At 38.1% G+C, this 22,854-nt stretch overlaps 2 protein-coding genes across 2 annotated transcripts; one reads left to right on the top strand and one right to left on the bottom strand.

Moving 5' to 3' along the window:
• Nucleotides 1-276: 276 nt before the first annotated feature.
• On the top strand, nt 277-18,441 carry LOC5567995 (dnaJ homolog subfamily C member 21). The gene is made up of 2 exons (XM_001657772.2): nt 277-1,237; nt 17,494-18,441. The coding sequence occupies exons 1-2, from the start codon at nt 429-431 to the stop codon at nt 18,317-18,319; spliced, it is 1,635 nt and encodes a 544-aa protein (XP_001657822.1). The 5' UTR covers nt 277-428; the 3' UTR covers nt 18,320-18,441.
• On the bottom strand, nt 18,414-19,512 carry LOC5567996 (proteasome subunit beta type-6). Its single transcript, XM_001657773.2, has 3 exons — nt 19,290-19,512; nt 18,993-19,192; nt 18,414-18,930 (listed from the first exon to the last, which is right to left on the bottom strand). Exons 1-3 carry the CDS (start codon nt 19,338-19,340, stop codon nt 18,495-18,497), a joined length of 687 nt encoding a protein of 228 aa, XP_001657823.1. The 5' UTR covers nt 19,341-19,512; the 3' UTR covers nt 18,414-18,494.
• Nucleotides 19,513-22,854: the final 3,342 nt, after the last annotated feature.

The following is a 22,854-nucleotide window of genomic DNA, read 5'->3' as shown; positions in this document are numbered from 1 at the left end:
GGGGTGTCCCGTGGAATCATAAAACTTTATTTTTCTCCCATACTGAGCTGGGCCAGTCTATTGTTGATATAGTATTTAATAAAATGTTTTTATGTATACAAGAGTCTAATGTCGATTATTCTATGAAAATAAATATCAAAATTAAATTAAATTTCCATATTTGAAAAAGAGTAAATTTTACATTTGAAAACATCGCATGATTTCGAAAACGTCTTTTTTTAGTTAATTTGGCAACACTTCCATAAGAAGAAAGGAAGAATGCAAAATCTGTCAAAATAAACAAAACAAACCCACGTTCGCATTCGCAGTTTCTTCTCGTAAGTGCATCTCGCGGAAAATACATCGGTTTTCGGTAGTAAATTTCTCCCCGCAACTTTCGCGTGTTTCGCGGGCCATTTTTGGAAAGTTGCTAACCGACCGCAGAAGCAATGAAGTGTCACTACGAAGTGCTGGGTGTGGAGCGAAGCGCCAACGACGATGAGATCAAGAAAGCGTACCGCAAGTTGGCCCTCCGATGGCACCCGGACAAGAACCTGGACAATCCGGAGGAAGCGAACCAGCAGTTTCTGCTGGTCCAGGCGGCGTACGATGTGCTGTCCGATATGCAGGAACGGGCCTGGTACGATAATCATCGGGAGCAGATTCTGCGCGGCGGACATACCAACTATGAGGACAACTCGTTGGATCTGTTCCAGTATTTCACGACTTCCTGCTACAAGGGCTTCGGGGATGATGAGGGAGGATTCTACGCCGTGTATGGAGAGGTGTTCCATACGATAGCCTCGGAGGAGATTGAGTTCCTGGAGAACGAGGAGGATTTTGAGGATATTCCAAAGTTTGGCAATTCGAAGAGCGACTACGAGACGGAAGTTCGACTTTTCTACGCCTATTGGGAGGGATATTGCACGAAGAAGAGCTATGCGTGGCTGAACCCGCACAATATAAGCGAAATCCGCGACCGGAGGATCCTAAAAGCGATCGAGAAGGAAAACAAGAAGGTCCAGCAGAAGGCCAGGAAGGAACGAAATGAGGAAATTCGTTCGCTGGTGATGTTTGTAAAGAAGCGAGATAAGCGGGTGCAGGCTTATAAGAAGTTGCTGGAGGAACGAGCCGAGCAGAACAGGATTAAGTCGCAGCAGAACCGGCTGGAGCAGATCAGGCGGAAGCAGAAGGAGATTGAGGAGCAGCAGCGGAATTCGTCGAATGTGTTCAATGAGGCTTATGAGGAGCAGTTGAGGTAAGGATTAGGATAGTAAGATGTTACTTTGCCATAGTGTTTGTCGATTTTAAAATAGCATCTAAACCAATGATCATCATCCCTGCTTTTTTTGCAACCATTTTTGTTAATAGTGAATAGATTTCGTAATAATTTAGTTTAATGTTCATTATAACTTTAGGAATACAACAGCTTCCCGAAAAACAAATTTGATGAACTTATCAGATTTAGGAGATATAGAAATCAAGTGCGGCCCTCGAGCCGCACTATGGTGCCCAAGGGTCTAACAGGATATCTACTACCTATAAAAACCTGGAATTATCAGGGAATTTCGGCTACACTCAGAGAAATCATTTTGAAGCAATGGTTCATGACTGTTCATGGTAGAATATGTCATTATGTTTTACATAATTTTTTTTTTCAATCAGGAAATTTTCAGCTGCGCCGCTATCAAAACGCTAGTTTACATGTTTAGTCCTTTTAACGATTTAAAACATGTTTAGACAAGGAAGCAGAACTTGAGATTGACAAAAATTAGTAAGGGAAAGTACAGTTCCAATATAGTGTCGTTCAACACCATATGAAGCATAATTGAGAACATTCCTATTTTTTATAATTTGTTTCGTCTATAATACAAAAATACTAAACTTGGTCGCTAAAATCACTTATTTAATCCTTGTGTAAAATTCTAGAGACTCCAGAGAAAATTTAAAAAACTATTATGCGACTATTCCACAAGTTTTAATGACATTTAATATTTTTCTCAGATCTCGAGGAATGCTTTAGAAGTTCTAATAATTTTTCCATTGATATCTTCAGCAACACTTCGAGGCATGCTACCAGCGATTTTTCAATTAATGATTAGTAGAATTTCTTCAAAATTTGGTACAGAAGATCCTAGAGCACTCCAATGCTTCCAAAAAGGTTCATCTCAGAGTTGCAGTAATTTTCACAGAGAACTCAGAAACAAATCCTAGTGATCAGGGTTGGGAAAAAATCTGAAATTCACTCTACAGTAGCCAAACAAAGTAGTGATTATCCCAAGATTTCCTTCAGATATTTTTCCACTGATTCTTTCACCGAATTCTCCTGCGGTTATCTTATAGAAGTTCCTACAGGAGGTCTACCACAAAGTTTTATTCCAGAGTGTATGAAAAAATTTCCATGAAACTCAACCATAATTCTTACGCCGATTTTTTCATTTATTCTAGACATTTTCATAAGGATTCATTTTCTAAAATCATCCACGATTACTTATGAAAATCCTTCAGGCATTATTCGATGAAATATGTTATGAACTTTTCCAAGAATTGCTCGATAAATTTGACCTGAGATTCCTCATTAGGTTCTCCCATAACTTTCTCACGGCATTTCTCCAGCATATAATATCAAAATATTATTGCTGTTGAACTCTGCTCTACAAAGTTTACAGATAATATTTCCAAATCTCCATGGATTCTTCAAAACTTAATTCAAGGTTCCAGACCAGTTAATTGACTATTACAGTTATTGCTCCGATCATTCATAGATACTTTTTTCAGGGACTCTGTCCGAATTTCATCATGAATTTCTGCAAAACGTTTTGTAGGACATTATTCAGATATTATTCAGATCAGCAATTTATCAAGAAAGTTCTAGGAAGAATTTTATAAAAAAAATATAGGAGTTCTTTCTAATATCCTTGTAGAAATTCATCAAGGCATACTTAGAACTCATGCAAGTTTCATCAAAGGTTACTTTAGGGATTGCTTTCGAAATTCCTTATTTTTAACATTTTTCTCCAAAACAATCTTTAAAATTTGGAGACATGTATAAATGACTGGAGAAAATCTTTAAAGACTTCGTTGAGTAATTGTTTAAAAAAATTCTTGGAGTTGCTCTAAACGGGAATGTTGGAGGAAGTCCTAGGGAAATCAATAGGTAGAATATTTTTGACGTAGAAGTACGTCTTTCTTCTCTATACAGGAGTGAAATTGGAATTTCAAAACCAGGAGCGTTACGTTGGCATGAAATATTTTAAACGTTAATAACTTTGCACTGGCTTAACGAAATTTCTTGATTAGCACCTCAATCGAAAGCCAAGACATCAAAGCTTCATGTCGTTTACTTACTGAATCCCACATACCTGTCTAAATAGTTTAATAACTGTTTTAAAAGAGAACGTTGATTTCAAGCAAATCTATAAATAGGGGTGGCTAGAGAAAATTTGACGTCATTTGCTTTTCACTCTCCGATTGGCTCGCATCTCAGCAGGCGACAGATCGGCTTGCTCTGACCGGACGTGCTTTTCAGGCACAGACATCGATAGCGAAGGACGCTCCCGTTTGTCTTGCTTCGCTCAAATCAAACTGTCGAGCGAGCGAGAGAAGATGCCGTCCGAAGCTAAAGCCATCACCGCTGCCGCCGCCTAGAAGAAGAAGAGGAAGCAGTCCACAGGAGAAATTGCGGTCGAACTGTGAACACGGTCGGGCGAGTCATTCTCGCTTTGTGGTTCACCGCTTGTTTGCGTTCACCCAGCCATCGTCATCGCCGCCGCAAATTTCATCGGCCGAGAAGCTGTTGACCCGCGCTTCAAAATTTCGACTCGTGATGAAATCATCATTGGTGGTCAAGAAGCAATCCCGTTAGGAGCAAATACCAGAAGCCCCCTGAGTTTTGCTGGTCCGAGCAGTGTTAGTTATCCGTAACAACATCGAAGCTAACAAAGCCATCGGTTCTTTTCAGAGCCATCAAATTTGTGGAAAAGAGTTAAAAGAGAAATATTTCCGATTTTATTTATAACTTCTAATATTCCTAAATCAATTTCACAGCTTTATACAAAATTTCATTTGTCACGAATAATTTATGACTCAACCATTTGAGATTGTACTCGCGGACGCTGCTGCAGTGCCGTCGGGGTGAGTGCTCAACATTTCACAACGATTGCAAAATAGAGTGGCTTTTCCAACAGCGCCTTTTATGTTCCATATTTTATGGGAAACTTTGATTAGGACAATTATCCCATGTGACAAAATTGCGACATATTTAGAATGCTTTTGAAAAGACATTCTCATTGAACAATTGTAATAATTTTGGCACCCATGGATCAGAAATTTACCGTCATAATAAAGAAAACTATTAATTATCAATAGCTCGTATTGAATATTTAGGGAATGCCAATCATTCCAACAATTCATGTTCGACCAATTTCTCACGTAATAGTATTCTCCGCAATTTTCAAGTAATTCCAAGCCCAACACATTATTGGCACATACCCATTTCCCAGATTGGTCGTTCAGAAAGCGAAGAGCACAAAAGGGAGGAGCATCATCTGCTATTCCAAGGTTATAAAACATGCTGCCGTCGTTGGATTCAGTATCATTCCATTTCCGCTTTCGAGCTGGTAAGAGCTCCTCCGAACTTGCTTAGCGAGAAGTACCTCGCTGCTAGAAGCTTGCTGAGCTGTTAATCCAGAATCTGGTTTGTGAAATCGCTCAAGATTTCAAGATTGAGCTACGTTTCCAGATTTCAACTAAATCCCTGTGATCCGCTACCCTGTTTCTGTTGTGCACCCATGAATTATTCAGCTGGTTTGTTGAATAAACAGAGAACTTATTCACATCTTCTTCTTCTTGGCATAACGTCCTCACTGGAACAGAGCCTGCTTCTCAGCTTAGTGTTCTTATGACACTTCCACAGTTATTAACTGAGAGCTTTCTTTGCCAAAGTTTCCATTTTTGCATTCGTATATCGTGTGACAGGTACGATTATACTCTATGCCAAGGGAAGTCAAGAAAATTTCCATTCCGAAAAGATCCTGGACCGACCGGGAATCGAACCAAGACACCTTCAGCATGGCTTTGCTTTGTAGCCGCGGACACTAACCACTCGGCTAAGGAAGGCCCCAACTTATTCGCATGCATTTGCAACTTTTTCGATTTTCCATACAAAATGACCAACTTTGGTAAGTTAGATCTCAGTTATTATGGAAATATTTTCGAATGAAACTTTCACAGAACATCAGATGTAACTTGAATTTTAACATATATTTTTGAATAATTTTTCCAATCACAAGTTTATAAGTAATAACGGTTTGACTAAACTGTAATTTTCGACGAAAAATTCAAAACTTTTTATCTTAAAATTTCATAGCCTTACACAAAAACTGTCTTCAGCAAACTTATTCTTCTCGTCAAAGTCTACAACTTTGCTGAAGATACCATGAAGCTATTCCTTCAATATGTTTAGTTATGTCAATCATAAAAAATCGTCAAAATATTCACTTTAGTCAAACCGTAACTGCTTTTCAACGTGTGATTGGAAAAATCACTCAAAAACATATGTTAAAATTTAAGTTATGTCTGATATTCTGTGAAAATTTCATTCAAATCGGTCCATAAATAACTGAGATATAGTTTATCAAAGTCGGTCATTTTGCATGAAAAATCAATAGAGTTGCCTTTTTTTTCTCAGCGAAGAATTACACCATCAACGAAAATAGCGCGAAAGCAATAACCAATCGCGTGCGAGTAACAAACGGAGTGACGAAACAACCAAGCGAGAACCCCACCACTCGCCATCGGTGAACGGAGCTCGAGCAAATAAAACCACTGGTTGTTCTGCTCCCAGCTCATTCACAAATCGAACGGCATAATGAACGGATCAAGCAGCGGAGCAGCAAAGAAGAGCGCGTGAAAGCCACAGCAGTGTGCGAGTAGCGAACGGAACCAGAGATCAACGAAGCGAAAGCAACAACTGAAAATCATTCAGTGGACGGATTAGTAGTCAGTGCGAACCGGCGACCTGTTGGAAAGTAACGCCAGCGAAATATACACCATCTGCCTCTCCTTACCATTCATATTCTTGTACATGATGAATTCAATGAAATGGTTTGGTTTGGCGATGAAGCAAAGAGTTATTAAGGATGATTTTACTTAACAAAGAGCTGTTGATCAATATTCCAATCAATAAGAGTTGTTTTGAAAAAGTTCACTTTTATCAGAATTTTCCTCGGAAAATTTCTGCTTTACCAAAGAGTTGTTAATGAAATTCCTGCAGTAAAGGGTCGAGTTTCTCCCCACGAATATTTCCAGCCAGGACCAGTCATAGAGGACATTCCATCCAGAGCATCACGGCCCCCGCTTCCAAAATTCTCGAGTACGGAAATTGGAAAATGTATTAAAATTGCGACATTAAAATCAATAAATTGTTTCTTGACCAATTGTAATGAGCAACTATTGATCTGAATTGATTTTTCTACATGTTGTCTATTGCGTTAATCTGAGAAATAGGCTATATGAAATTGATTTCTTGGCAAGGGATGTACAAGATGAGCATTATGCTGTTATTGCATCCCGACGGCACTGCAGCAGCGTTCTTGGAACATCCTCAAATTGTCGTATTGTCGATTATTCGTGATAAATCAGATATTGTATGATGCTACGAAATGAACTAAGAGATTATAGCAAGTTTTTGGTAAGCACATTAAGAAATATTACTAGCTATATTATCACGAGAAGTTCTTACTAGCTCGAAAGTGTAAATGAAATGAACCGAATCCTGTTGTTGTTACAGAGGGATTTTAATCCGAAGGTCATTCGGCCCTTAAATGAACCGAATCTGTCAAAGATAGTATCTTTTACATAATTTGAATTGCAGACGATGCTCCTCCCTTTCGTATTCTTCGCCTTCTTCTGATTGACCAATCTAGGATAAGGTACATGAAGTTGATGTCTTGGTTAGGGATTTACATATCTTGGAAAATTCACATGCGCGTTCGTATGGACAGTAAAAATATCAACATTATTTTAATAGCTTACAATAAATTGAAATCACGCATGATATTCAATAGTTTTCTTTATTATGACGGTAAATTTCTGATCCATGGGTGCCAAAGTTCAATTGTTCAATGAGAATGTCTATTCAAATGCATTCTTAAAATGTCGCAATTTTGTTACATGTGATAATTTTGCTAATCAAAGTGTTCCCACAAAATATGGAACATCAAAGACGCTGTTGGAAATGCCACTCTATTTTACAATTGTTGTGGAATGTTGAGCACTCACCCCGACGGCACTGCAGCAGCGTCCGCGATTACAGTCTCAAAATGTTTAGTCATAAATGATTCATGACAAATGAAATTTTGTATGAAGCTGTGAAATTGATTTAGGAATATAAGAAGTCATATATAAAGTCGGAAATATTTCTCTCTTAACTCTTTTCCACCAATTTGATGGCCGATGGCTTTGTTAGCTTTGATGCTCTTACAGATAAATAACACTGCGGGATGTTATCAGTTGATTGCCATGGTCAAACGGGGAATTCTCAACTCAAATGTATAAATTTGAGCAAGTTATTTGCTTATACGACGAACCGAAAGATTCGTGGCGTGGATGACGCACAACAATAACAGGTAGTGGATCACCGGGCTTAAGGGGACACGGGAGACCGTGTTATTTTCCCTATCTTTCGTCTCACTCTAACAATCATCATCAAAACTTTGTGGAAGCAAATCTCGAGTTTTAATGAACCGATGAAGCTGAAAATTTATCGGGTTGTGCACTACATATATAGAATCATAGTGATACATTTTCGCATCGATATATGGAGTGGTTCTTGAGATTTGCTTCTTGAAATGGATAGGGTGATTATGATGACGTCCCGTGCGGCCTTAAGTTGAAATCTGATGATGGCGGCGATGACGATGGCTGGGTGAACGCAAACAAGCGGTGAAGCACAAAGCCAGAATGACTTGCCCGACCGTGTTCACAGTTCGACCGCAAATTTTCCTGTGGACTGCTTCCTCTTCTTCTTCTTCTTCTTGGCGGCGGCAGCGGTGATGACTTTGGCTTCGGACGGCATCTTCTCTCGCTCGCTCGACAGTTTGATTTGAGCGAAGCAAGACAAACGGGGAAGTCCTTCGCTATCGATGTCTGTGCCTGAAAAGCACGTCCGGTCAGAGCAAGACGATCTGTTGCCTGCTGAGATGCGATCCAAGCGGAGAATGGAAAGCAAATGACGTCAAATTTTCTCTAGCCACCCCTATTTATAGATTTGCTTGAAATCAACGTTCTCTTCTAAAACAGTTATTAAACTATTTAGACAGGTATGTGGGATTCAGTAAGTAAACGACATGACCCTTTGATGTCTTGTCTTTCAATTGAGGTGCCATTCAATGAATTTCGTTAAACCAGAAAACAGTTATAAGAGTTCAAAATATTTCATGCCAACGTAAGGCTCTTGGTTTTGAAACTCCAATTTCACTCCTGTATAGAGAATTTTTATTTTACTTTCAAACTGTGCGGCATAATCAAATGCAAACGCATTCAGTTCCCGATGGTTAGCGCCTGTGCTTTTACTGTTCATAAGTCGCAAGGTGGAACTTTCCCCGAGGTCGTGTACGACTATGACAAAAGCCAGGATCAGCAATTGGTATATGTTGGTTTGTCGCGGGTTATTTCACTGCAAGGACTATTTTTGACAAACTCTTCCAATTTTTTGACGTTGGATAACGTCTTACGGCAACATACTGGGGTACAATTTCGAAAAACGAAAAATCGCTCGCGTCACGAAAAGTTGTTAGATTTTGACTGTTAATAACTTACTAACGCCCGGATAGATTTTCAAGTTTCTTGCACCAATCGATTGGAAATCTTTCGAATCTACTCCAACAATGAAAACTATTGATTATCATGACTAAACTATTGAAAAATTGGGAAATATCGAAGCATGTCTTATTTTTCATAGAAAAGCACATTTTTCTTGTGTATTCCTGACACAGACATCATTGCGCGATATCTTAGCCACTTTCGTCATTCAAAGGGAAACGCCCCTTTCGGTCTTCTTCTTACTTCTCTTTATTATCTTGTGTTCAGTCGAAGCCAACCAAACTCGACTTCACGCGCGCATCAGTCAATCGTTGACCAGCAATCGGAGAAGGACTCATATCGGAATAAAATTTACACGTTCGTCGCTGCCGCTGCTGTTTATTCCCAAGCTAAAAGCTGCGGGTTCCGTGTAATCGCTCATCATGGCCCTTGGCATCCAGCTAGCCCATCGAATTCGTGGAGAATGCGTCCAGAAACCTTGATAATTACCGTCGGAGGAGTGAGCAAACCATCGAATACAAGGATGGACAAGAGAGCACAAAATTACCGACCGCATTTTAATTTAATCGTTTTCGGTGATCTTTTGGTGTGATTCTGTCTAACAATGGAATGAAAACCCAATTTGATCGACGGTGACTACCATCAACCGTCCTTTTCAGGACGACAATTTCATTTTAAAAGAGTTGTGAGAATTTTCCACCGTGAAGAGCGACATTACTGATGATTGAATGTGATTGATTCAGATTTTGGTCAGTCATTTGCACGCAACCATAAATGGGAAATAAATTTCCCATTGTGCGCGCGCGGGGCGATCCTCGACAGTGTGTGCATGAGTCGGATAAATGGCGAACGGCACTTGAATGAAGAATTCCTCCCGGTTTGTTTCGCATTTAGAGATGATCGCATAATGCCGTTGTCGCCGTCGCTACCTAAATGATACTAGAGCGATCAGTATCAACTCGTCGAACACAGAGCTAAAACTAATAAGCAACCGCTTTGTTGACGTTTCGATTTGGTAAGACATTGTCGAACGAATGGAAATACGCACACAGAAAAGACTGCTACCGCCGCCCGACCCGAACGACGGGAACCTATGTTAAACTTTGTTTGCCATTTATCTCCGTTGAAAACTAATCATCCGAAACTATAATTGATAACTAAATAAATTATTGAATCAATTGTGGCCCTGAAAAGGGCAGTTGTTTGAAATTGTGCTTCAATGCAATTTCAGCACGTTCGCCACGGATACGACGAGTATCGAAAGGCTTCGGAACCCACTTAAGCAATCAATCTTAGTGGATCATGCGTGGACCTTCAAGCGGAATATTTGTTTGTTGAGCAAAAGTTATCGCTCATGCTTCTTCTTCCATCGACCGGTTGAAGAGTTAATCGAACCAACCAAATAATAACACAAAATGTTCATAATAGGTCAACAATGGCATGCAACAAATAGTGTGAAAATTGATTAGAAGAGCACTTATTTTCGACCTACAAGAATTCTGTGCCAATTTTCGGATTTTCATACAAAGTAGGCCAAAACCGTATCGAAAATCGGTCGAAAGTTAGTGTTGGGTTGAAAATTGGTGCTGTTCTCTCAGAAATCTTTCATAAGTTCGTGACGGTCTCAAGCCAGGAAATAGAAGATGCTAATGTTATCCAACGTCACTTTGGCGGTCGTATCTCGGAAACAACCTCTTACTTTTTAAGTTCAATCACGCCAAAGGCAGCAATTCTACCAAGAGGGTTGACTTGAGGAATGAGCTGCAGCGCTTAGGCAATCATCGATTAGTGACGCTTTGAGACGAACTGCGTGAAATACTGGATCATAGCGGCCAAGCCTGCATATTGATGAGTATCAATGTACAGAGCCTAAATGCTCATGCAATGGATATTGCTACAGACCAAAGCACTGGACCGATTCTATCGATTATCACGATCGAAGCACCCGAGCTATCAAACATCTAATCTACGTAGTTCTACGTCAACCCCGCGGTAATGTAATAGACATTACCCACCCCAAATTTTTTTGGAGACCTAAACGATTTTTTTTAAACAATCTTTGGAGGGATTTATGATGCAATCACCTTGGCAAAATCTGCGAAAAATTACAGATTAAATTGTTGAAGGTATTTAAAACTAATTTCTTAGAAAAATTTCCTAGAAAGTTCGCGAAAAATGTCAAAACAAAACTACTGATCTTTGGATTGGAACTGTGAAAGAAATCTACAGTAAAACGAACAGTAATACTTGTAATGTCACGAGAAATTCCAAAAATGTCTTATAAATATCTTGAAAAAAATTTCTTTTCGACTTAGAAATCTAACTCTCATGTCGTGGTTCCTGTCAGGTTTCTTTTTGTGTGCACAATTCAGGTACCTATGTTCTCGTTGTTGTTCATAATTGTTTTTTTTTTTTCAAGAGGGAGCCCTGATTTCCCTAGATATTATCTAGGAAATAGTATAAAACGTCGCTGATGTTCATAAATCTGAATTCCATTTTAAGGAAGAGGCTATTTTTCCATAAGATCTAAACTGTTTTTTTTTTATAGCTGGCTTTGATGATGAAAGACACTTTCAAATTAGGGTTCATGCACAAATAATGTCACGCTCTAAGGGGGAACCATGGAAAACGTGACAAGCTGAACAAAATTTTTAGAAGATTCATTTTTTTTTTCTTTACTGTAGAGCCTATTTGTCCAAAGTAACACCGAGGTGTTTAACTTCATCCGAAAACCGAACCTGGACTCCATCCAGAGAAGGCTGTGTTAGAGTTTTTTTTCCTTCTGGTGAAAGGAACAATATTAATCTTAGAAGGATTTACATTCAGGCCTGACTTGAGAGTCATGTTTAGTGCAGCTTGTAACCGATTGGTATTGTATTCATATTTTTCACGAATAACAATAACCACATCGTCTGCATATCCATTAACCTCAAAACTTTGTTAGCTTTTTAAGAAGGTCGTCTACTACAAATGACCACAATAAGGGTGATAGTACTCCTCCTTGAGGACAACCCTTTATCGTCTTTATAGATAGTTGCGCACCTCCCAGATGAGCACAAATTACTCGATCTTTTAGCATTTTCATTATCCAATCAACAATGCATCTATCAAAGCCCCTTAATTCCATTGCCGAAAGTATGGAAGGGAGATGCATTATCGAATGCGCCTTCAATATCAAGAAAAGCCACTACAGCTATTTCCTTGGCTTGAAATGATTTCTCGATTCTATTAACTAACGATTGTAACGCCGTTATTGTAGATTTACCTGCTTGATATGTAAATTGAAATTTACTAAGAGGTAATCTGGCTAAACTCGTTGACTTTATGTAGTCATCGACTACTTTTTCCATTGTCTTTAATAAAACGGAGGAAAGACTTATGAGCCTAAAGGCTTTAGGAGTCGTTCTATCCCTGTTACCGGAATTTAGAATAAAGATAACTCGAACCTTTCTCCATACACTAGGTATGTAACTCAGTGTTATACTGGCTTTATATATTTCCGCTAAAAGTGAACAGAGCACAGTTTTACCCTGTTATAATAACGCTGGAAAAATGTCATCTTTTCCTGCAGATTTGAAAGGTTGAAAAGAACTTAAACGATTCGTTCCTTGATGGTGTAAAGATTTCACAAGCTTTCTGATAGGCATCTAATGACCATTCATACTTTGCGCTATTCAGTTCCTGTGCTTCAGCCGAGTACGGGATCGATCCAGGAAAATGAGTTCTCATCATAACTTCCAATATTTCAGAAGAATCAACAGTAAAACTGCCATCTTCTATTTTGAGGTTGCTAAGATCGTTTGAGTGGTCTTTTGAAAGAACTTTATGAAGCCTTGCAGCTGTAGGAGCGTTATCGATGTCTTCGTATACCCGTCTCCAATCCTTTCGTTTGGCTTGCCTCAACTCTCAGTTGTATTCTGTTAAGGCCTGTTTATATGTGACCCAGTCTGAAGTAGTCTTTGTTCTATTGAACAATCGTCTAGATTTCTTCCTCAATTCTGCCAGCCTATCATTCCACCAAGGAACATCCCTATTGGACATCCTATGTTTGATAGGACAGCTGGCGTGATACGATGTGATCGTTTTGTCAATAATCACATCAGAAGTAGATTTTAGCTGTGAATGCATTTTGATTAACTCACTTTTGTATGGAAAGTCATTCATTAAGTGAAACCAATAAGATCCCAGTTAGTTTTCCTAGGATTCCCATACTTTTCTGATAAAAGTAATCCGACTTTATAATCAAACCTGATGTGCTTGTGATCTGACAATGATTCTTCATCAGAAACATGCCAGTTCACAATCTTTTCAGACAACAAATCACTACAGATCGTAAGATAAAGAAACTCTTGTCGAATTGCATTAATAAATGTCGGCGAGTTACCTCTATTACATATGTCAATATTATTGGACGAAATGTAGTTCAAGAGGTATTCGCCTCGTTAATTAATATTGGTGCTGCTCCATATTTTTGATGGCGCAGAGCCGGATTTACGAATGTGGGGGCCCAGGGGCCATTGTCTAGTGGGGGCCCTTTTCCCAAAAAGTCATGTTGATACCTAAAAAAAGACTAGATATTTTTAATGTTCTTTGTAAGGTTTACATTATCAGAAGTCGAACTATTTTATAACGTTCAAAAAATGCTTTAGATCTCTTATGAATGTTTACCAATTTTAAATTTGAAATAATGTTACTAATGTTTTCTTTAATATTTTATGTATTTTTGTAGATTTCATATGTTTAGGTCAAAATCTTTTTTTTTTTTGAGTTTATTCGTAAACAACAAAAATCCATTTGGCTATGGATCGATGCACGAGTTCATCAATTTGACGTTTGAGCGGTGCCGAATTCACTCGTTTCCATGGTCACGTAAATAACACGGCACCGCTCAAACGTCAAATAATGAATTCGTGCACTGATCCATTACCTTCTTGTAGGTACCTTTATTCGAATTTAGCTTATTCTATTCATGTTTTATTATTTAAATTGTTTAAAATACAGATTTACTTATCAGTTTTGAGTAGAAGAAATTGGTGTTGGGCTGGAAGCAGGTCTTTTTCTAGAGACTTGGTCTCTGTTTGATTTTTTAAGTTCCTATATTTAATGGAAGGTCTCTAAAGTGTCCATTTTAACCAAAATGGTCTTCAAAGTCTTGATTGTTCTGATTGCAATAAATCATGATGAAAAATTCTACAGGATCCATAGAAAAAAATTCTACAGGATCGCTGAAGAAAAACATCAAGAAATCTTGTCCAGGAACTCCTACATGGAGGTTTGACTACCAGTTCTCCCAGATTACATCTTTTTTTCCAAATACTATACTAGAGGTTCCTTCAGCTATCTTTTCACTAATCCTTCAACTAAATTCTCTAGTTGTTACTCAATGAGATCTCCCAAAAATTTTTTGAAGGTGTTCTCAACGGAAACCTTGTAGGATAAACTTAGAAAATCGATGGATGAATCTTCGGATAAAATCTTGGATAATTAGATTTGAAAAATAAATAAAAGAATCTTTGAAGGAATTCCTGATGGAATCTCTAAGGTATTTTTTTGGTTATCCTTGGAAAAATTCAGGTTAATCCTCTAATACCCAAATTTTTATTTTCGATTTAAGTATTATTTTTTGTTATCTAAAATCGTTCTAGACACGTTTTGGGCATTTATTTATTTTTATTCGCAAATTTTTAAATTTTGGTTTTTGATTTTTATAATTTTTATTTTTGAACATTCCTAGCTTTTTTCATTTTTTCTTGAAGCCTTTTCTAGTTGTTGATTTTTGGCAATAATAAAAATTTTAATTGTTACGGTATTATGAAAAATATTAAATTTTTATTTTTTTTTTCGGAGCGTATTTTATTTTCCGTGTAACTAACGGAAAAACAGGTTTGAAATGATTTTAATACCACCAGGCTCTTCGTTTGTGATAGGTTAATCGTAGAAAAATATAAAAGGTACGATTTTTTATATTACACGTTAAATGAAGCCCAGGCATTTGTAGGTTATATAAGAATGCAATTTTTCTAACAATTTCTAAAAATACAAAAAAGTTTCAAAAGTCATAAAAAACTTTTCTTATATGCGTGTTATGAGTCAAGGTATAAGCCAAAAATAAAATCATTTTGATTTCCGAGCTACGAAAATATACACAAAATTCCAAAGTGCACCCCGTCTAAAGGCGGGGTTGGGTATTAGAGGGTTAATTTCATGAGACATCTAAAAAAAATTAGAGGAATTCTACTTGCAATAATAACTCACGAACTCCTGATGAAGTCTTCGGAATTATCTCTAAATTTTTGAAAAAATATTACGAGCAGCAACACTGTCGTATGAATATAATACATAATGAATAAATTGCATTCAAACCTAGTCCTTAACTTCTTTGAGAGAGCATTTATTATAGTAGCAGAATCCACGTTAGAACATTGAAAGGAATTTAAGCAAAAGAATGTCACTCTACGTGTTTATCCAAATCGTTTTTTAATCTTTCTTAATCATATTTTTTTTCTCGCGAGGTGAACAGAATCCCATTCTTGATGTTCTAATATGTTGTTTTAGTAATTTCATATAAGTTTATTTGCATACATTTCACCCATTATTCCGGATTTATGGAACAACTTTTATCTTTCATATGGTGTAATTCCAAATATTATTGATTGCTTGCATTGATTATAATTATTCGTAAAAGTTCACCCATATAGGGTAAAGAACTAATCTTCGCCACCCAAGAAATTTGCACTTATTTTCGCCCCTGCCCCTGCAAATTTGTATGAAGGGGGCGAAAACTAAAGCATGGCGAAGATTAATACATCTACCCTATATGTTTGTCGAGATTTGTGGGGGCCCCTGAAATGTCTATTCTTTCCTTAGTGAATCTTCTGCTAAGCACTGTCGATGCACCCTTTGCGTGGTGAAGATTCACTTGAATAACTTTTATAAAACTCTTCTTCATCTTCTTGGCATTACGTCCTCATTGGGACAGAGCCGGCTACTCAACGTAGTGTTCCAATGAACACTTCCACAGTTATTAACTGAGAGCTTTCTTTGACTTAGTTGCCATTTTCGCATTCGTATATCGTGTGGCAGGTACGATTATACTCTATGCTCAGGGAAGTCAAGGAAAGTTCCATTACGAAAAGATCCTGGACCGACTGGGAATTGAACCCAGTAAAGTTCCATTATATGGTCATGATAATTGACTGTTTAACGAGAAACTTGCGACGATCGACGCGCCACCATAATTCATATAACGGAGGGTATTAGAACTAACTTGGAGGTGATGATTTTGCAATTTGTAGGTTAAAATCACCTCCAAACACTAGCGATCTTGCGGTGGGATGTTGACGTTTGATCACGAATAGCTTTTAACTCTTTGAGTATAGTGTTTCTTGAATTATCAGCACGATCTGTTGTTCTATGATAATTGCGAACCTTGTATACTTATACCTACCTAAAGAGAAAACATAAAATCATTATTTAATGATAAACTTTTCACTTGACCCACGTGATTAGAAAATTTACGGTGTTCTAATTTAGTTAACTTGTTACGAAGTGATAGTTGACAGGTTAACAATCTTTCGCTCTATTATGCAATAATGACTGAAAAATCTCAGAAATCTCTTGCCTATCGTAATGTTCTCAATGGCCTCAAAGGTTTACGCATGAGTTTAAAACATTAATTCATATAGATTCAGTTAAATATACTAATTATTTTTACTTATCCAATTTACCCATTTGCCCCGCGGTACCTTATAGTTTGATTTCAAAACATTTACCAGAAAGCAGCATGTTTTTTTAATTTTTCCTTTGCGTGTGTCACAGTGACAGGCTAAGGCCTGATGCGTCAAAACATATAATTCATGAATATTTTGTATATTGTAATCACATACAAACAGACGTAACACTTAGAACAAATTTGGATCAAAATCATACACTGAAATGAATTTTATTGTAGAAACTACTGAATCCATGGTAAAATTAAGAACTGCACCAACGATTTCAATCGACTACATTAATCTGTTAACTCTACCAAAACATAGTCAACATCACTACACAAGAAAATTTCTTCTGTTGATTTAACCAGAGTTGTAGTATTTTTGACTAGAAACATTCTTGATTTGAGAAGTTTAGCGCGCTGTGGGTGGTCGATTGGCCAACTATTATGTATTTAAATCGACCGTTAAGCTAAGTATGCTGTAAAAATTTCTGCTTAAGAAATGGTTAAGAAATTTTCTACAGTTAGCTCCATTTGAATTGACATTTCTTTTCAACTGCGATAAAAAAATGCCTTTCTTAAGCATATCTTGCAAGAAATTTACCACGCATCGAGATAGGCGATTACTTTTCTGTTGAAGTGCATACTTCGCTTTAAACGGTGGTCGATGGACTATGATGAGAGTGTGACATCTGTTTGTCTGTGCTTAAATTTTGGTTAAAATAAATCGAGCTTTGGTTGTTTTTACTAATTATTCTTCTCCGTGTACATCGCTTAATCACTATTCAAAAAGGGCACGACTTACGACAAATTAAAACACCGTGCTTTGTAGGTAGGGTGTCATTTGCCTATTCGTGGCACTTTTGATTCACTTCGGCAGGGGAGTTTTTGAAAAGCAACAGAGCTCATATTTAGTCACAATATGCATCGTATTAAAGTGTAGTTTTTATTTACCCTATACTGAATTCGACTCATTTTAGGAAACTGGAAGAATCGTATGCAGCTGCATCAGAAGAGTCTTCGGATGACGAGGAAGAGCTGGTGCAAGCCATGGGAGACGCTATGAATGGTTTGATCATCAGCCAAAACGAAGACGGAGAGGAAACCTTCTACGTGGATGATCTCTACTGTGTGGCTTGTGATAAAATGTTCAACAATAAAAAATCTTATGAGAATCATGAGTCCTCTAAGAAGCATAAGCAGAATGTGGATCTGCTCCGAGAACAAATGCGTAAGGATGAACAAGCTGCTGCAAAAAGCAACGAAGAACCATCAACTGAAAAGGATGAGCCTCCTCAAGATGAGGCCAGTGGAGTAGAAGATGAAGAAGAGGAGGAAGCGATAGTTAAGGCAAAATCTAAAAAAAGTAAAAACAAGAAAAAGCCAGTCAAAAAATTGCAGCCTTCCGAAGATGAAGAAGAGCATGTTGATATTCTCCTGCCAGGTGCTTCAAAAGCTGAAAGTGACGACGATTGGGCGGATTCTAAGAAGCCTAAAAAGGGGAAAGCCAAAGGCAAGGAGGTTGGACAAAGTAAAGTTAAGAACGGAGTTGCTGCTAAAGAATCTGTTACAAAAGATGTACCAAAACCGGAAACGGATACAGCTAAACCAATCGAACTGACCGCTGAAAGTGCCGAGTCGAGTGCTGATGTGGATCATAAGTGCGTCACTTGCAACGAGAAATTCAACTCAAAGAATAAGCTATTCAACCATCTCAAGCAGACGGGCCACAGCGTCTACGTTGATAAACTGAAAGCTCAGAAATCCGACGGAGAACGAAGCAAAGGAGGAAAGAAACGAAAATAAGTGCTTAACATTAGATTAAACTCATCCTGTAAATATCTATAGGTTCATCAATCATGACTTAACGTTCCTTCAACTAAAATATACTGCTCATAGCTTTTCCCAAAATCCTTATAAAACTTCTATTTATACCGAATCAAAAATTTATTCATTCCGAAGACCTTATCGTATCTACACTTCAAGCCACGACAGCCACCGAAGGTCCAGCTTGAGCCGCGGCGGCATTTTCGTAATCGCGTGGAGCGAAGTGCACCTGCCGCTCGACTCCATCCTTGGTGATGATTCCGATACGGCAAACTCCACCGGAGCTTCCGTCGTGGTACATCGCGTGGAAAACGGCCTTCTTGACAAATTCGACGCATTCATCCTTGGGCATTCCCTCGCGGTAATGTTCCTTCACGAATCCGTAAATGTACGAACTGCCCGAACCGCCGATGGTGACACTCTGCCGGATCTGCATTCCTCCCACCGGGACCGAATAGACCTGGCCTCCGTTCTTGTTGTCGAATCCGGCGACGATGATTCCGGCCATCAACGAGTCACGATAGTTGTAGCAGTACTGGCGGAACTCGCAGGCGGCGTCGGCCACAAGTGGTTCCTCACCGGTTTGATTCCTAAAAATATCGATATTTCCTACATCATTTCTTCCATTAGTATCATTATATTCTCAACTTACTCATGATAGTTCAGGGAATAGGCCACAATATCCGCAATAGCTTGGGTATCAGCGGCCGATCCGGAACGGCAACAGTAAATCTTGTCTGTCAGTTTGGTCAACTTATCCGTCACACGATTGGCCACGTAGGTTCCCGTGCTGGTACGAGAATCGGCCCCGATGACCACTCCACCATCGAATTCCACGGCCATAATGGTGGTCTGGAAGGGAAGGGAATTTCGAGTAACAGTGAGATGCAAAAACATCAATTGATTCCTAACCTAATAGCAAAGCGAACGGAGGAACATTTCTACTTACACCGGTGCTGTGGTGAGCTTTTCTCCAGTCATTTGAGTAGTCCATATCCATGATGAGTTCTTTATTCAATTGAACTACGATTTAACAATATATTTTTCAGTAAAACACTGATATTTTCCGCAAATTTCACAAGCGAATTAAAATTGTTTACACCGACTTGCCCTGCGATCGTAAAATGACAAAGCGAGTTTGAGTTCGGAACGGATCGAAGAATCTTCGACGAAGATTTTGAGTTTTGACAGATGCGGCTTCGGATAGGGTGCCCAGTTTGGCACTGCGTACACGGTGGTTTGCGAATACCCTTTAATGGGTGAAAAAATACCCATTGTTGAATAGCGTCCCGATCTGTCAAAAAATGGGGGAATTTAAAAACTCAAAAAGAGTGAAAAAACACCCATTGTTGAAAACTCTTTGTGAACCCATAAATGGGTGAAAAACAGTTATAAATAGTTTACTTCATTTCGGGCAATTCATAAGTCGTTTTGATCAAACCACTAGATCTTTATGTTTGATAATTGAGTGATGCTCGTAGAACATTATTAATAAGTGGTAAGTGATACTAGCATAGGTGTAAATGAAATCTAATTTAGATTATTTGAAATTATTTCCAGATTCCAAGAAACTCTTGGTTGCTTTGAGCTCAGTTCTGGAAGATGCAATGGCTGATTTCAACATGAAAATCTATTGAGTTTTCTTTTCAATGAATCTGTTAAGTGCATTGTTTATGTATTCGTCAATAAATTATATGAAAAGAGAAGTTTTATTATTACTAAACCCAAACGAGAAAAATAAACAATTTTCCCCCATTCTTCTTTCCTAAAAAGGGTATTTTTTCACCCATTTTCCGGTGCGTTGGCGTTTCGTATAATGGGTAAATAAATACCCATCCATTGACATAAACCGCTTTTACTCTTTAAAGAGTAAACCGTGTTTACTCATTAAATGTGGAGAGGCACTTCTAGCGGAAATGGGTGAATTTTTACCCATTAAAGGGTATTCGCAAACGACCGTGTATAGACAACGACAGTGTGAATGAATGTGTGAAGCGATATTCCAAACATTATCATCAAGCCCAGTGGGACACAACATGATAATAATATCACAGACAAACAGACGTCACACTCTCATCATGGACCGATGCACGAGTTCACTATTCGACGTTTGAGCGGTGCCGAATTCACTAGCTTCCATGGTGACATAAATAACACGGCACCGTAAAAACGTCAAATAGTGAACCCGTGCATAGGTCCATTGTCCAACGACCACCTTTTTAACGGTCGATTCAAATATATGGTAGGTGGCCAATCCACCACTTGCAGCGCTTGCATCGCACACTACCGCCATCTGTTGGCCCGTCGGCCAAACACACCAATTTTAGCATTGGGCGTACATGTACTCGTGACTATGATTTTGATCGAAATTTGTTCTAAGTGTTACGTCTGTTTGTCTGTGATAATATATTGTTATTCGTGATCAAACGTCAACATCCCACCGCAAAATCGCTAGTGTTTGGAGGTGATTTTACCCTCCGACTTGCCAAATAACCTCCAAATCATCACCTCCAAGTTAGTTCTAATAGCCTCCGTTATATGATATACGGTAGCGCGTCGATCGTCGCAAGTTTATCGTTAAACAGTCAATCATGTTGCGGTGGTTTGCAAATACCCTTTAATGGGTGAAAATTTACCCATTTCCAAATAGCGCACACTTCTGTCAAAAAATGGGTGAATTCAGAAATGAAAAACGGGTAAATAAATACCCATTATGTTTTGGCCATTGCAGATTAAAAATGGGTTTTTAAAAACCCAATTATGGGTGGAAAAATAGTTAAAGCAAACATTCCATAGATGTGTTGTGCACAGTCCCGAAGATTAAGGGTGTGAACCGTTTCACCAATTAGTTTAACTTTTAGTTAAAATTTGACAGTTCGATAGTTATTTCCCCTCCGGGTAAAAATAACCCTGCTTTGGAGCATGGTTAAATTTGACAGTTCGAAAGTTATTTTCTGCTCCCGTGAATTTGAGAATAACTAAGCATCTGTCAACTTCGTTCGGAAACAACTACTCGACTGTCAAAGCTCAAATGGGTCGACTGCGATGTTGAATTTAACCATTTGAGGGGAAGATAACTATCGAAATGTCAAATTTTAACAAATAGTTAAACGAATTGGTGAAACGGTTCACAGCCTAAGTATAATTTTAAATCTTTAAGCTCATCTTTTCTTTTGTGTAAAAACAGCGTTCAAAGAAGAGGTATTTATTGACTTATATGGTAATGTCAAATTTATATTGATCACAAACTACACAGACATTTTAGATTTCCGTGTTATTCCTGCCTCGGTTCCAGCCGGCTGCAGCAAAATTTCAACAATTCAATACAGAGTCAGAATCAGGGCGAATGTGAACAATAATACATTGTCAGTAAAATCGGTTTGAAGTTCAGCGAATATAATTTCAATTCTATATTATGTCTCCGATCGATTTAATCGCATGATGCATTTTTGTATGATCCATTACAATATTATTTTTGAAGCAAACCATTTGATTTATTTTCATATTATGAACAACATGTTTAAATAAATAAAAACGCATCATGCGCCATTCATCAAAATTGAGGATTGTTGCGCCCCTCGGGTTTTTGTCTCCTTCAGTTTGACAGACGGGATTGCGCCTTTTGACCTCGTCCTTCTGTTTTGACTATCATACCCAAGTAACCACAAGCATTATAACATTGCACGTATTCTACTGCATATCAACAACATTGATGTAACATTGCTTTTATTCAACAAATTTCAAGAGCTGTCAAGCAATACACACTTAATTTATTTCGCCGAGGCCGGCGAAAATAATTGCCGAGAACCCAACAGCTGAGATTTCGTTAAAAATCTCGGTAAATGTTCAAAGTGCCGATCGAACTGCAAAATTTATAAATCAACCCAACTGCCAAACTTTGACGAAGAGATCGGCAATCCATTGCCGGAAATCTCGGTATACCTTTACTGAAATTCGGGGAAGCAATATTATTTTTCACTGGATGAATATAATAATAAAAACAATGAATAATAAATAAAATTTTGATTAGAAAACAAATTTATTATTCACATTTAAGGCCTGCACTACAAATGCATGAAATACCGCCACTCTGATAATCTCACTTTACCCTCAATATGAGATATATTATCCTTTTCCATGTAAGTTGGATTTTGCCTGCTTCCTTTGTCATTTTCATCGTGCTTCATTAGTAACAAATTTCCTGAAAATGTAATAATGCTAGCAATAGATGAATGCTGACTACACTGAACAGATGATCTGAATGCACAATTGTACGTAATAATCCAGTGAATTACATGAATACTTATTTGTTTATGTCCCCTGGAATGCTCCTTTCCACGTCTTAAACATTTCAAGCATATTTTGGGTTACGCAGCTTTGAGTTTTAGATTTTGACAGATGCGCTTTGCCGAAATTCAGTGAAAATTGTGGTTTGCCGATTGATGTCGCAAAATACATTACCGAATCTCAGTAATTCATCCAAATTACCGATATTCGTCAATTTGCATCTGTCA

This window comes from Aedes aegypti, chromosome 2 (genome assembly GCF_002204515.2).
Source record: "Aedes aegypti strain LVP_AGWG chromosome 2, AaegL5.0 Primary Assembly, whole genome shotgun sequence".
NCBI lineage: Eukaryota > Metazoa > Arthropoda > Insecta > Diptera > Culicidae > Aedes > Aedes aegypti.
The sequence above is the reverse complement of the archived record's forward strand: the minus strand, read 5'-3'. Positions and strand labels throughout refer to the sequence as shown.